This window comes from Trematomus bernacchii, unplaced genomic scaffold, assembly GCF_902827165.1.
Source record: "Trematomus bernacchii unplaced genomic scaffold, fTreBer1.1, whole genome shotgun sequence".
NCBI lineage: Eukaryota > Metazoa > Chordata > Actinopteri > Perciformes > Nototheniidae > Trematomus > Trematomus bernacchii.
Genome location: NW_022988043.1, coordinates 20,900,773 through 20,915,618, shown reverse-complemented (window position 1 = coordinate 20,915,618; position 14,846 = coordinate 20,900,773). Strand labels below are relative to the sequence as shown.

The 14,846-nt window shown below is 45.7% G+C and overlaps 1 protein-coding gene across 1 annotated transcript in view; it reads left to right on the top strand.

Annotated features, from left to right (window-relative positions):
* Positions 1-14,846, top strand: part of adamtsl2 (ADAMTS-like 2) — a 51,161-nt gene that overhangs the window by 23,919 nt on the left and 12,396 nt on the right. Inside the window, exons 10-11 of the mRNA XM_034118396.1 lie at positions 402-765; positions 8,367-8,470. Coding sequence (XP_033974287.1) covers positions 402-765; positions 8,367-8,470 — 468 coding nt within the window. The remainder of the gene's footprint in view (positions 1-401; positions 766-8,366; positions 8,471-14,846) is intronic.

Here is a 14,846-nt window from a genome sequence, read left to right as displayed (position 1 = left end):
ATGAACACAGTTCTGCCCATCAGACAGAGGGCTGCTGTGCCTCCTGTCATCATTAATGGACGTCTCTTTAAAATGACCGCTCAGAGGAGAGGATTTCTCCTTTCTCTAAACGCCTGCTACTTCCACTCCTCTCTCCTCGCTTCGCCTCCTCGCCTCCTCCGCTCGCATCTCCTGCGGGCGGGACTAACACGCGAGGATGGGAGTCGAGGAGTAGTCGAGGAGGGGGAAATTAGAAATGAGAAAGGTCTTAGGTTACGGTCCCTTTGATGCACTTTAAAATATCTTCAAGAAAAGTATTTCAATCCGAGCCAAATTTGTAAACTAATTACTCAATTGCAACAATACACACAACTTGATTTGTTCTTAAAACATAGCTGAATTCTCCCTATTTGTATCATCAGAAGGAAACAGCAGTCACACAGGTGGCACTGCCAAACCTGCACCTGCTGGTGGGCCTCTGGACACGGGGACAGACTCCCCAAACCTCATCTGGAGGGTGCTGCTGGACGGCCGGATTGGCCCTGATGAGCTACTCATCAACATCTCAACCAATCAGCTGCTGACGGAGGGAGACAGTTTGTTCTCGTCAGAGGTGGGACCAGCGGAGGAGGACCTGATAAGCCTGGGGCATGATGGCCCGTTTGGTGTCAACGAGACACTGGAGTTTACTCTGGGTCGCAAACGCAATGAGAGCGTAGACAGTTCCTTCGAGAACAAAACAGTGCAGAGTAATGGGAGGACCTCCAGCCGCTCCAACAGAACGAGGTAATCCAACAGAACACAGGTAAAGGAGCATCAAGTAGATATTGTGGGGCAGCTGTGAGGTTAATTGTTTGTCCCTGCAGTCAACATGTCCATATGTCCTTGGGCAAGATACTTAACCTCAAATTGCTACCTGTAGCATGGCTAACATTGTGTTTGAAAATATGTGAATGTAAGTCCCCTTGGCAGCCTTTGTATGGGTGAATGCTGTTAAAGTGCTTTGAGGGGTTGCAAAGACTGGGAACAGCTATTTACAGAATACTTAACATTTTAATTGAGTTTTAAGATGATCCACAGCAGAGTTCCATGTTTAGGCTGATGTCTGGACCTATGGTGTTCAGGTCTGGGTCACACCGGGCCTGATTGTTCAGACACTGTCAAGCAACACAAGAAATTGTGCAGCAAAACCATGCAGTGAAACAGGCAAAGGGGATACGGAAAAAGGGGGAAAGTACACAGTTCGGCCCAAGTGGAAAACAATTAGTGCAGGCAGGAATTAAAAAATAAATTAGACAGGTGGACAGGTGGACAGACAGACAGCGCAGAAAGGTAGTTTTATAGACAGGTGGACTGACTACAATCAATCAATAAAAATACTGTATTAATCCCAGGGGGAACTTTGGTTTCCTGACAGTTGCACCATATTAGAATACAATTTTTTTATAATTATATAAACCAACCCACTCTCTTCAGTCTGCGTACAAATGACACGACTTTACACATTGGAAATGCGTGCAATAGGTACGCAGCTTCCGGTCTTCCAAGACCCGACCGGGTGCAGGCACGAAACGTGGCGTATCATATGCATGCAAAACTCGGACTCAGATCTCAATGGGAATGGTTGGCGTATCATATGCATGCAAAATCTGACTTCTGCGTACCTATTGCACACATTTCCAATGTGTAAAGTCGTGTCATTTGTACGCAGACTGAAGAGAGTGTGTTGATATAAACACAAGTAAAACGTGCCATAAGATAACTTTTAGCAGCTGGGACAAAGGAACAAGGCCTGACATCCCCCACAGAACAGACCCCTCTGAAGACTCAGACCATATGGAAGACATGGTGAAGCTCTAAGTGGAATCCTTGTCGACCCGAACAGTCCGGAAGCAAGCAAAGGAAACGTTGGAAGCATTGCTCATTGATGGAAACGTTGTTAATAGATAGGTCTTGGTGCAGCCATGTTTTCATAAAGTACATTAAAGAGCAACTTGCAGGTTTTTTTTTTTACAAAATGTATGCTTAACCTTGTCTGAAAATTACAATTAAAAAAGTTAATGCAGGATTTGATATGTTTTACGAGACATAAGGGCAGGAATTCAGAGGGGAAAGTAGCCGTTTTGAGCTCTGCTACTAAAAACAGTTTTTTTTAACGTCATACGTCAAACACGTCATATTACGTCACATAGGGGAGCAACTTTCTCGGACTCCTTCTCTGCCCAATTCGTGGTAGTAGTTGGTAGTTGGTTTGAGCGGTTGTGATTTAGTGAGCTGGTATTTTTTCGGTAATTTTACATTGCATTTCACCATTTTTAATCATGGTGAGCTATTGTGTTTGTGCAGGTTGCACAAACTCCGGCCTGTCATGACATCGAGTCCACAGTTTCCCTAACAGGAAAAGGACCAGAGCTAGCTTTCGTTCCTGTGTGCGTTTTGTGCAGGCGAAGAGACGGGACTTCACTGCCACATCTGCAACGAAAAACACGGTCGTTTGTGGCGCTCATTTTAGACAGGAGGATTATGAGGCAGGTGATCTGATGGAGTTCAGGATGGGATATCGAAGTCAGGACCGTGTGAGGCTGTTAGCTAGTGCGGTTCTGTCAATACACCCAGCTTCATCAGCTCCGCTAGCAGCAGCAGCAGCAGCAGCATCCACCTCCCTGCAGCACATACTCTCCACAGCTGAGGCCATGGGCTGACATTTCCCACACAAGCACCTATCAAACAAAACGTTTATCAGGAAACCGTATTACATCCCCCCCCTTCACTCCTCTCTCTCTCCCCTCCGGTACAGCACCGTAAGACATAGTGTGGAGTTGCATTAGGTAACGTGAGATAAGGCTGATACTTGCGCATTAGTTTCTGTTATGGATCATGTTGGAGCAGAACACCTATTGGGTGGCTGAGAGCCCCCCCCTCTGCTTCGCGCCGTTCGTTGGATGAGGCTGATCTCTATTTAATAAAGAAAGGAATTGAAAACACCGGAATCAAAAGTTATAACAATTATCTGAGTTTACTGGTAGGAAACAAAACACGTATACAAGTTTTACAGAGTACTCCGGACTTCAGGTTTGTGATGCGGTTTACAGGTAGACAGACCAGCTTTCAGAAAACGAGAAGTACGGACTTCAGGTTTGTGATGCGGTTTACCGTCTCTAGACCAGCTTTCAGCAAACCAGAAGTATTTTTACATACAAAAACAACAGTATTCATATCCATATTTTGGGGCGGAGATGTGTCGAATCTTCCTTCCCATTTTACTCCGAAGCGAATCAGAGAGTCCGTGGGGAGGAGCTGTGTGAGCTGCTCACTCCCCCAGGTGTCCTTACTGGTTGGATCCACCTCTGGCCGGGTTCAATACAGCGAATCAGAGTTCTGACCAGAACGTGAGATTCTAAGGTTCCACAAGGTCAAAGTCAATCTTATCTCTGCCCCGATATCCACTCCCTTATTTTCCCATGGAATATTTCACATAAACTGTTACTCTCAGACAATTAAACATTGTATACAGATATAATGAGCCCAGAAAGAACATAATGATACCCAGAAAGAACCTTGAAAAGAACATGTGTGTGTGTGCTCGTGAGAAGGGAGGTGTATGTGGGTGAAACAGGATCTCTGGGTCAGTGAGTTGTAAGTGAGAATATAATTTCTATATATGTGATTACTTAAAACAGTTCAAACAATACATGTTCACTAAAATACAATTTAGAATCATATCTTTTTACTTCAATCAGTATCAACAGTCCTGCCAGTAACGTTACTATATTATCAATACTACTTTAGTTATAGCCTGATATATGATAGCTAACTTTACAATGTTGTGATGTGACCGACGTTAGCTAACATTAACTGTAGCTAACGCCGGTCACTCACCAAGACAGCTGCCCAGTTCTTCACTGATTCTCCTCACACCACAGCTCCATTTCTCTCCGATGGCCGTTATTTCTTCTAATTCTTGGCTGCTCCTGGTCTCTTGGACGCCTAGCAGGCTCATAATTATATAAGGTGGTGGTCCGTCATATGCATACGAATATACATTTTCAACCTCTTCTGTGTCAAAACTAGCATTGTGATCCATGTTTATTAACCTGTTAAGCACCAAGCCTGTTTTTCATGTTTCAGGCTCGAAAATGACATGCCCAAAACAAATGACTACAACTTAACTTCTAAAAGGGTTATATGAATAATTTCTTTTATCAAAGCAAGGTTACATCTGTGAGTTGGATGCAGAAGTGTCAAAATCAATATAGATGTTTTTTATTTTAAAGAAAATTCAGATTTTACATAGTAAAAAACTGTAAATGATAGTGTCCGTCCACATGTTCTGATGTACGCTTTTGTTTCAACACAGTCTCACGGCATTTCGTGTTATAGTCACGAAATTAATCTATTGATTCGTGTTCATCAACACGATTTCGCCATTTTTTTCGTGTCACACAGAACGATTTTAAAAGCAATGTAAATAATAACAAATTAGAAGGAAAAAGACATTTAAAAAAATACAGATTTAAGTATTCTGACACAGAACGATTTTAGAAGCAATGTATTTCTATTGGTAGTATGTTTCGTGTCTGCACCAAATAATAACAAATTAGAAGGAAAAAAAGATGACATAAAATACAGATTTCAGTATTCTGAGGCTCTGAGCCCCATTTCTTTTCCTCACTGACGGCAAAAAAACTCAGACATTATACAATTTAAAATAAAAGGGATAGGGTTAGGCTTAGGGTAAGATATTGAGTAAGAACATGTTTTTATGAACCACACAGCTTCTGGTCTTCCAAGACCCGACCGGACAAAAAGACATGTTGCAGGCACGAAACATACTACCAATAGAAATACATTGCATTTAAAATCGTTCTGTGTGACACGAAAAAAAGGTGAAAATCGTGTTGGTGAACACGAATCAATAGATTAAATTAATTTCGTGACTAATAACACGAAATGCCGTGAGACTGGGTTGTTTGTTTATAGCGTCGCAAATGTTTATCACTGAGTGTAGAGGTTTTTTACACAGATTCTGTGTCTCCAGGAGATGCTAATCGATGGGTTGGCTGTGCATCTAGGATAAGTAATAAGGGAGTTATGAGTGAGTTTAGGTGCAGTTTTAGGTTACATTTTTTCGCTCGTGGCTAATTCAGAGGCTGAGTGTTAGCATTGTGGGTTTTTTTTGGATTTTCTTTTTTAAAAGATCAGTTAGCTGAGTTTCTTCCCGTTACATGGATATAAAACATTCATAGTTTATTAAATATTAAGATTCCTTAGACGCAGTGGCGAGCCGTGAGCTTTATACCTAGGCCCTCTGACCCCCACCCCTTCCCTCGAAAAAAAGACGTTATTACGTCACAGCGTATACTTCAGCGGAATATCAAAACAACGGCCCAGGGTGCAAAACGCATCAATGACAGCGACCCTCTACCACACAAAACAACACCTGTGAACCCAATTTGTGTTCTTTGACATTGAAAATGATATTGCATTGTGTTTGTTACTTTCATTGCAGTTGTATGTCTTAAGTGTAATTTGGCATGCTTTTATTTTGAAGGCGAGTTCACGCTGTTGACAGGAAGTTGTTGTTGCTATGGAAACAAGAAAAGTTTCACAGCGGGCGGAACTCGTCATAAAGTCCGCGATAATAAAACCCACCCATTTAGAGGGAAGATATGATTGGTCAATTGTACTGTCATTTGACATTACTCTCTCGTTCAGTTACTATAGCGGGCCCTCTGTGAATCTCAGAGAGGCCCGCTATAGTAACTGACATTCAAACAGAGACTGAACAGGCAGATTCGAAGGATTTATTTCTTTGGAAATGTTATTTTATTAAATCAAGTTTTTTTTCGGTAAAACTAATGAAAAATATAACAAAAATAATATTAAAAAAATATATATTTAAAAAAAATATATATTTTTTTAATGTTTTTAAATATTATTTTTTGGAATATCTTAGGCCCTCACAGAGGGCCTAGAGGGCCCTGACGGCTCGCCACTGCTTAGACGTTGTTTCCTGCAAATGACGCGTTTATCCGCCCGGTACCGGGGGGGGCGGTGCGTAACAGGTTAATACGTTAGCTCTCCCTGATGTGATGTCACACGCGTTTGGTCTTTTTTTTATGCGGAAGTAAAAATGTCTTACAAAAACAACGCCAGATGTCACTGTAGTGTATATTTATGTATATTTCTTTGAAAATCTAGTGTATACATCATTTCCCTACACATTTATTCACTGGGGGCTCTAACCTGCAAGTTGCTCTTTAAACTACACTCCAGATAATTCCTCTGACTGGGATCAGAACTCTTTAGTTCTGATGGCAGGCCGCAAACAACTTCACGTCGTATACTGCCACCCGAAGTCCCCGTCCGGAAGTCCCCGGAGTTGGGGACTGGCTTCAGTAGAAGCTGCAGCAAACTTTTCCGAGTTTTACGGGGCGTGGTTTGCAATCCGCCCAGCCAATCAGAAATGGGAACCTTTTTCTCCCTTGAAAGTACCTGCTCTCTAGCAGGGACTAAAAAGGGGGTGAAAAGGTTCTCATGAACTAAGTTCTAGTTCCGGATTCTTTTGGTGTGAACGCAAAGTTTCAAGAACTATCGGAACTATACTGGGAAAAGTACTCCGGTGTGAAAGCGTCTAATAGCAGCAACTCAACAGCGAAAATAAATAAATAATTCTCTCTCTAAAAGAGAGTTTAGAGAAGCTTTATAATATACTAATAGAAGTTACTGATATAAAGATAACAAGTAACATCAAATAAGAAAGTTGGAAATAGTACAAATCAAGCAGGAGCAACAGCAACAGGCTGCATGCTCCGTTGGCACATGTGCACTCAACCCAGTCTCACGGCATTTCGTGTTACTTTATAGTCACAAAATAAATGTAATCTATTGATTCGTGTTCAACATTTTTTTCGTGTCACACAGAACGATTTTAAAATCAATGTTTTTCTATTGGTACTGTTTCGTGCCTGCACCACGTGTTTTTGTCCGGTCGGGTCTTGGAAGACCAGAAGCTGTGTGGTTCATAAAAACATTTTCTTACTCAATATCAAGCCACGATTATTGTTTTTATTTTAAATTGTATAATGTCTGACTTTTTTTGCCGTCCGCGAGGGAAATAAATGGGGCTCAGAGCCTCAGAATACTGAAATCTGTATTTTTTAAATCTTTTTTTCCTTCTAATTTGTTATTATTTGGTGCAGGCACGAAACATACTACCAATATAAATACATTGCTTCTAAAATCGTTCTGTGTCAGAATACTGAAATCTGTATTTTTAAAATCTTTTTTTCCTTCTAATTTGTTATTATTTACATTGCTTTTAAAATCATTCTGTGTGACATGAAAAGAATGGGCAAATCGTGTTGGTGAACACAAATCAATAGATAAATTTTGTGACTATAACACGAGACTGGGCCGTGAGACTGGGTTGGTGCACTAGACAAAGCTGGGAGACAAGCAGATGGAAAGGTAGTAAAGGAGTGAAACAGGTAGTCTAATGTTCCGCAACGCCGATGTAAGGGGATGGAAACAAACAGACAGACAGTTAAGCAGGTAAGCTTATAGATATACAATGGTTAGGGTTAGACAGTCAGGGAGCTGGGTGGAAAGAGCATTAACACAACAGACAGATAGGCTAATATACGGGTAGACAGGTAAATAAACAGACTGTAAAAGGGACAGACAGAGACATAAATCAAAGGATGTAAGAGCGGCAGGTAAATATACAGGATGTAGGGCAGACGGACAGAAGGACAGACAGACAGACAGGTCTTCGATTAATCATATTCATAACTCACATAGGCCCGCCAGCAGCTATAAAACAGGGGATGACACGCCCTGTCCTCTGAGACTCTGAGAGGAGAGGAAACGAGCAGAGCAGAGGAGCACAGAGGGGAGGAGGAGGGTGAGGAAGGGGAGTACAGCTACACTTAGAAAACAAATTGAAGAAGTGAAAAATATGATGCAAAGGGGAGGAAAGTGTGCTGTCAGGCTGTAGTAACCTCTGGGGAGAAAATAATATGCAGGAATCAGTCTGGCTTACATGGAGGGATGCCGGCGAGGAATAACTCAAAGTGATTTTCAAATAAACGTCTGGCGGAGGCGGAGGGATCGACCGGTGTTATGACAAGAATGTGCATGTGACTTTTATGTGACGGGATGAAAAAAACTAAGTGCGTTTGCTAGGATGCAGGCTGTGAATCAGCTGTCAGTCTCAGCGTATGAATGTGTTTGAGGGTCTGCACGACTGAGTATCCTTAAATGAATAATAATATATCACTGAAAATAGATTTGTTTCAAAATCGCTGGTTTTGAAAAGGATTGGGGATTAAGTGCAAAAATAATACAAATGTATATAGAAACATGTTTGTGTCTGTGTTTGACAGGGGGAATCAAAGGATCTTCCAGAAGAACCTGAAGCTGAGTGCAGCTGATATGTACCGCTGGAAGCTCTCCTCTCAGGAGCCCTGCAGCATGACCTGTTCTATAGGTACATTTGAACACACAAACACAAGTTGCAAATCCATGACATCTTATCAAACTTTGAACCCAACAGACTGCAGAACCAGTTGCCCTATCACTTAGGTATAGAGTTTCTGCTCCGCCCCTGTCTAACAGAGTGCTTTCCCAGCCTTCCCGTTACAGCTGAACATCCGTTTTTCTGTTTTACAATGGCGTCGGTTAGCAACCAGGAAATGACACCAGTAATGACAAACAGATGAGAATGCTGCATAAAGTGTAAGTACCATGTTAGCGGGACATTACGGAGCTCACAAGTCCGCCCTGTGAGGCATGAAGAGCGGACAGTGTGAGGTGGGTTTACTGGTTTCATTTCCCCTCACATTTCAGGGCACAGTACTTTCTTGACATGACTGGATACAATTTTGAACTGAACCTTCCAACAGTAAATGCTTAGCTGGCAGAGGGTGTGCCTATTGTTCTATAGCTATGGGCGTACCAACTTGCCAATTTGTCTCCAGATTTAGTGACGTCAATAGCCCCCGGAAGAAAAACATGGAAAAAGACAAATCTACGACGAGGCGTTCTGGGGCAGCATAGACACGTCTTCTCTGTGTTAGAGTTGTACTCGCTAGAGGGTGTACTTTGAGGGTTTGTGACTTTGCAGACCATTTACATACAGAAAAAGCTACATAACACCAAGCGGCAAACTCTGGGGCAGAGTATAAGCCCATAAGGAAGTGCCACAAACTGCAGTTCATCTAGTGGCCGGTAGGAGCAGGCTGCAGAAAGGAGCAATTTCCATAGACCCCCATGTTAAAATGCCCACATTTACAGTAGAAATAAACATGTTACTACCCCTGGATGCAATAAAACTTATTCTGGATATAGTTAGATTCCACCTTCATGATAATGGATTGGTGAGTGAGTTGTTTTTATAACGCATCCCTTTTAGTTATAAAAGGTCTTAACGTTTTTGCATAAATTAGGGCGTGGTCACCTTGAGTGACAGGTCTCTGCAGTGACTGCTGCTTCTAGCTTTCTGTCCCTCTGCTAGCTCCGTTAGCTCTGTTAGATCCAGGATGCTGCAGGGGCTCAGATGCTCGGCTGATTCGGGGAACACAACTTGAACTCGGACATGTTTGTTGTGTTGGTGCCTGGTGGAGTATTCTTCATTTAAATATCTGACTTATCTTATGGCTCTGCGACCGTCCCTGAATGCAGTTTCTTCGGTAAGTGAAATACAAGCACTTTATTTCTTACTGGTCTTTTTATTCAGCTAACGAGGGAGTGGAAGCTACATCTGTGCTAACAATGCTATCCGTAGCATACAAGTTAAAACATAATAGAGAAGTGTAAAACATTAAGAAGGATTATACTGTACAGGTCATCCTCGAACATTAGTCAATTTGCTAGTTAGGTAACTGTATGCATTGTTATTGTTAATTTAAATCCGCTATGCTCGACATGAGATTAACCTCACTATAAAATCTGTGTATCTGAAAAATATAAATCTCACATTTCCAGATGGTTCCAGAAATAACATTAATGTAGATATTGCAATATGGTTTGTTGAGCTGGAGTTGAAGCTTACTGGTTAACGTTACCATCATAATAAACAAACGAACCCAAACGTTGTTGTTTTTATTAATATTATTACCAATACTTACTAAGCATTTTATTATCATTACACTGGAGAAACCGACTTATTGTGGCAGCAGAACGTGAACATGTAACTTAATGCCTGCATTTAAGGACGAAAAATAGCTTTAGGGACAAGGAAATTATTTGTTTAAATATTAGATATGATGTTATGTGTGCTTCTTTGACAATTAAGCGTATTCATTGCATTACATGTGTTAAAGATGTTTGTCTTTTACCCTTACGTGTGTGTTAGAAATGCATGTGAATATGGCATAGGACATATATTTAATTTGACTGCCTCATGAAAAACGTCGGGTTACGTATTGTAACCCTTGTTATATAAACACAGGCGGAGCCCTCTACTGGACTCTATGGGTACTACCTTATCATGCAAGCATTCACCTACTGAGATTTCTATAGACGTAGCCGGCCCCGGGGCGGGCTTACCTGAATGCGTGCGCATCTCACTTCCGTATAAAAGGAGGCCTCGCCTCCTGACCACTATCCTACACCACTCTTCAGCGAGCGGTATAGGACAGACAGTGCCCCCAAGGTAGAGGGCTCCGCCTGTGTTTATATAACAAGGGTTACAATACGTAACCCGACGTTATATCTCTCACAGGCTCCGCCCTCTACTGGACTCTATGGGTACAGTGGGCGGAGCCCCGATGTATGCACGTACTGTCGTCCAGCACACCGTTCCACCTCACTGTCCCTGACCGGCTTTAGCAGCCACTGCGCCTCACTCACCTCTCCCTCGGTTGTAACCGTGGAGAAGTCCGGGCTGCGGCTGATAGAGCACACCCTGACGCGCTTGCCTCGCAAAAAAGTGTGCTCAAAAATAGTGCTGAGGACTCCCCTACATCTGCCCATAGACAGACAGGGAAAGTCTGCAGCCCTGTATGGGTTCACTATGCACTCTCCCTCCTGAGTCCCTAAAGAGCACGGGGAGAACGCAAGTGCCCCCTATGTCCCCCCACTCCGCCACTGACCCTGTGCAGAGTGTGTAGGGACAATAATATGGAGGGCTCTCCCCCTCCTGCCCCCAGGCAGGTGAGGGGAGCCCTACAGCCCTGTAAGGGCCCAGAGCGCATTACATCACCCCGCGACCCTCCAGGGGTCCGGAGAAATGTAAGCGCATTTACGTCCGGGGAGGGGGTCAGATGCCCACTGACCCACAGCCCCCCCCCTCCTCACCAGTCCTGTGTTGCCGCAGCAAGTACAGACGATGAGAAAGAGCCAGACATATCCAAGAGATAAAACTTTATGAAGGGGCCTGGCGTTGACCAAGACGCCGCCGTGCATATATCTTCCACACTCACACCGCTGAATAAGGCTGTTGATGCAGCCACAGCTCGTGTGGAGTGCGCACGGACCCCCCTGGGACAGGCTCTCCCTGCCTGCTTGTAGGCGTGTGCAATGGTTTCACAAAGCCAGCCTGCCAGGCGTTTCTTGGACAGAGCTTTTCCAGTCACCCCGCCCCCGAAGCACACAAACAGCTGTTCAGTGCGTCTCAGGGTAGCTGTGCGCTCTACATAATATGCTAATGCGCTCACCGGGCAGAGGAGGTGTAATTTAGCTTCTCTAGCCCCCCCATGGGGTGGAAGACTAAAACCCCCCAACTGAATAGCCCTCGACCTGAACTCACTCCTTAGGCTCTTGGGCACAAAGGAGGGGTTCGGTCTGAGTGTCGCCCCACTCTGGTCACCCCGAATCAATAAACAGCTCGGGTGCACCGACAGAGCGGTTAACTCGGACACTCTTTTGGCTGACGTTAAGGCAAGTAGCAACGCTGTCTTCCACGACAGTGCTTTCAGGGAGGAGAGCTCAAGAGGCTCAAATGGCCCCGTGACCAAGGCCTCGAGCACCAGCGGCAGGTCCCACTGTGGGGCGGAGGCGTGCACCACCGGGCGCAGCCTCCTGACCCCCTGTAAAAACCGCAACATCAGTGGATGAGAGAAGGCTGACCTGCCGTTGAACCCCTCATGACAGGACGAGATGGCTGCTGCATACACCTTCACTGTGGAATGAGCAAGCCCTCTGTCCACCAGTAACTGTAAGAAGGATAAAATAGAGCCCAACTCACAAGATAGGGGCTCTATTCCCCGCTCCTCACACCAATGCTGGAATCTCAACCACTTCGGCCTGTAACAGGCTGTGGTGGATCCTGCTCTAGCTGCCTGGATAGACTGAATAACGCTGTCAGACAATCCACCCTGTCTCAGCCTGTCCCTCTCAGGAGCCAAGCCTGAAGAGGACGGCCCAGAGTGGGTAACGCCCCGATTGCACCTGCCTCTTGAGACATTGCCCCCCAGAACTGGGGGATCGCCCAGGGCTGGCCCACCTTCATCTGTGTCATTTCTGAGTACCACGGAGCCCCGACGCGATCCGGTGCCACCAGAATGACTGCCAGACGTTCTCGCCTCACTCTCCCCAGGAGAGGGAGAATGAGACGCAGCGGTGGAAAGGCGTATAGCAGCTTTTTTGGCCATGGCTCGTGTGCAAACGCGTCCACCCCCAAAGGCGGGTCGTCGCTCAGGGCCATGGAAAACCACAGGGCACAGTGGCTGTTGCGCCGGCTGGCGAACAGGTCCACTTCCGCTCTCCCGAACTGGGCCCAGATCTGCTTCACCACCTCCGGGTGAAGCGTCCATTCGCCTGGCAGGGGGCCGCCCCTCGACATGAGGTCGGCCCCCCTGTTCTCCAGTCCCGGGATATGGAGGGCTCTCAGAGATAATACCACCTCTGATGCCCATAACCACAGCCTCTCCGCTGTGGCCAACAAGGCGGCGGAGCGGACTCCGCCCTGCCTGTTGATATAAGCCACTGTGGTGCTGTTGTCGCTCCTGACCAATACATGTCTCCCTTGAATTAGGGGCATGAAATGCTGGAGGACTAACACTACCGCCCGTAGCTCTAGGAGGTTGCTGTGTCGTGTTTCTGTTAGAGACCAGCGCCCACCTATAGCCCTCTTCAGGCAGGTCCCTCCCCATCCTGTTCTGGATGCGTCCGTGAACACTGTGATGTAGGAGGTTACCCGCCCCAGTGGAGACCCCCTCCGGAGGCGCCCGGGAGACCCCCAGAACCGGAGGTTGCCCTCCACTGAGGGGGGGATGGTCACCAGCTGCCGTTTGTGCCTCTTGGGATCCAAACGCAGACTGGAAAACCACCTCTGCAGGCGGCGCATATGCAATAACCCCAACGGGACCACACCGTGAGCAGCCGCCATGAGACCCAGAGTCTGCATGACAGCTAAAGCTGTCACTGTTGCCCCTTGTTGCAGCCTGTGCACCGCCCTGAGAAGGGACGCACGCCTGTTCTCTGACAGGGTGGCACGCAGCGCGCCTGCATCGAGCCCCACTCCCAAATACAACGCCTGTTGGTGAGGTATGGGGGTGCTCTTTCGCCAATTGATCGCAAAGCCTAATTTGGTTAGGTGTGTGATCAATTGTGCTGTGCAACACATTGCCTGTTCCCGGGACCCAGCCATGACTATGAGGTCGTCTATGTAAAAGAAAACTCTCATGCCCTGGGCGCGCAGCGGTTGAAGCGCTGTGGCCACACATTTGCTGAATGTGCGTGGGGATAGGGAGTAGCCGAACGGGAGTCTGTTGTACTCGTAGGCTATCCCTTGAAAGGCAAAACGCAGATATTTCCTGTGCTCTGGCACAATCTCCACATGAAAATATGCGTCTTTCAGGTCGATGGTGGTGAACCAATCGCCCGGCTGCACTAGCCCCATTAACTGTTTGATAGTTAACATGCGAAATTTCCTGCGGCAAATGTGAAGATTCAGGCTGCGCAAATCTAGAATAGGTCTGAATTCCCCTGTCTTCTTGGAAACCAGGAAGTACATGGAATAAAAACCCCTTTCTTTTTGCTGAGGATGCACTACAGACACTGCCTGTTTCTGCACCAAAGCCTGAATCTCTGTTGAGAGGAAACCCATCTCCTCTTGGGATGATAAAATTACCTCTCGCATGCCTCTGAATGGAGGTGGGACGCTGCAAAACTGGAGTGAATAACCCCGTTTCAGCGTCCTGTCCATCCACTCTGACAGTACACAGCTGAGTTTCCATTCCCCATAATATTGAGTTAATGGACAAGCCCTTAGCTGTGGGGCCGCAGCTATAAAGCTGTGATACTCTCTGGTGACCCGTTCCGCCGCAAAATCCCCCGTGAAAGGAAGATTTGCCCATGGAGGGTCGACACAGAAAGGGCCGATTTTTTATTGAGGTCCCTGAACACACCGTCGCGCGCTCTTGTGTGAGCGCGCGCTCCACCCTAACGCTGTTCTCATTACCATGGTAACCAGCATTAACCGGAGTTTTTGTTGACGTATTGTGTTCACCTGAGGTCCCTGAACACACCATGGGCTCTTGAGAGAGCGCGAGCTCCGCCATAATGCAGCTCTTACCACTACGGTAAACTGTATTATTAGGAGCCTTTATTCTAGGCGTAGTGTGTTCCCTAACCATAATGCGCCGACTAGCAAGTCCCTGCACCCGCATAGCGCTACTATAGCACTTCCTGCGGTTTATCTCTCTCATCTGCGCATGCCCACTAGCTATCTCCTTTACAGGAGAAATAACCGGGGTAGCGAGTGGGGAATATGTACAGTCAACAATGTGTGTGAGTGCAGGATTGTGAAAACACATGACACTCAGACTTGGATACAGATCACCCTTTTCTTTATTAGTTTTCCTAATAAAAGGGACCTGGGCATTGAACAGGGAGGAGGTGGGATTCACCCTAGCGTCCTG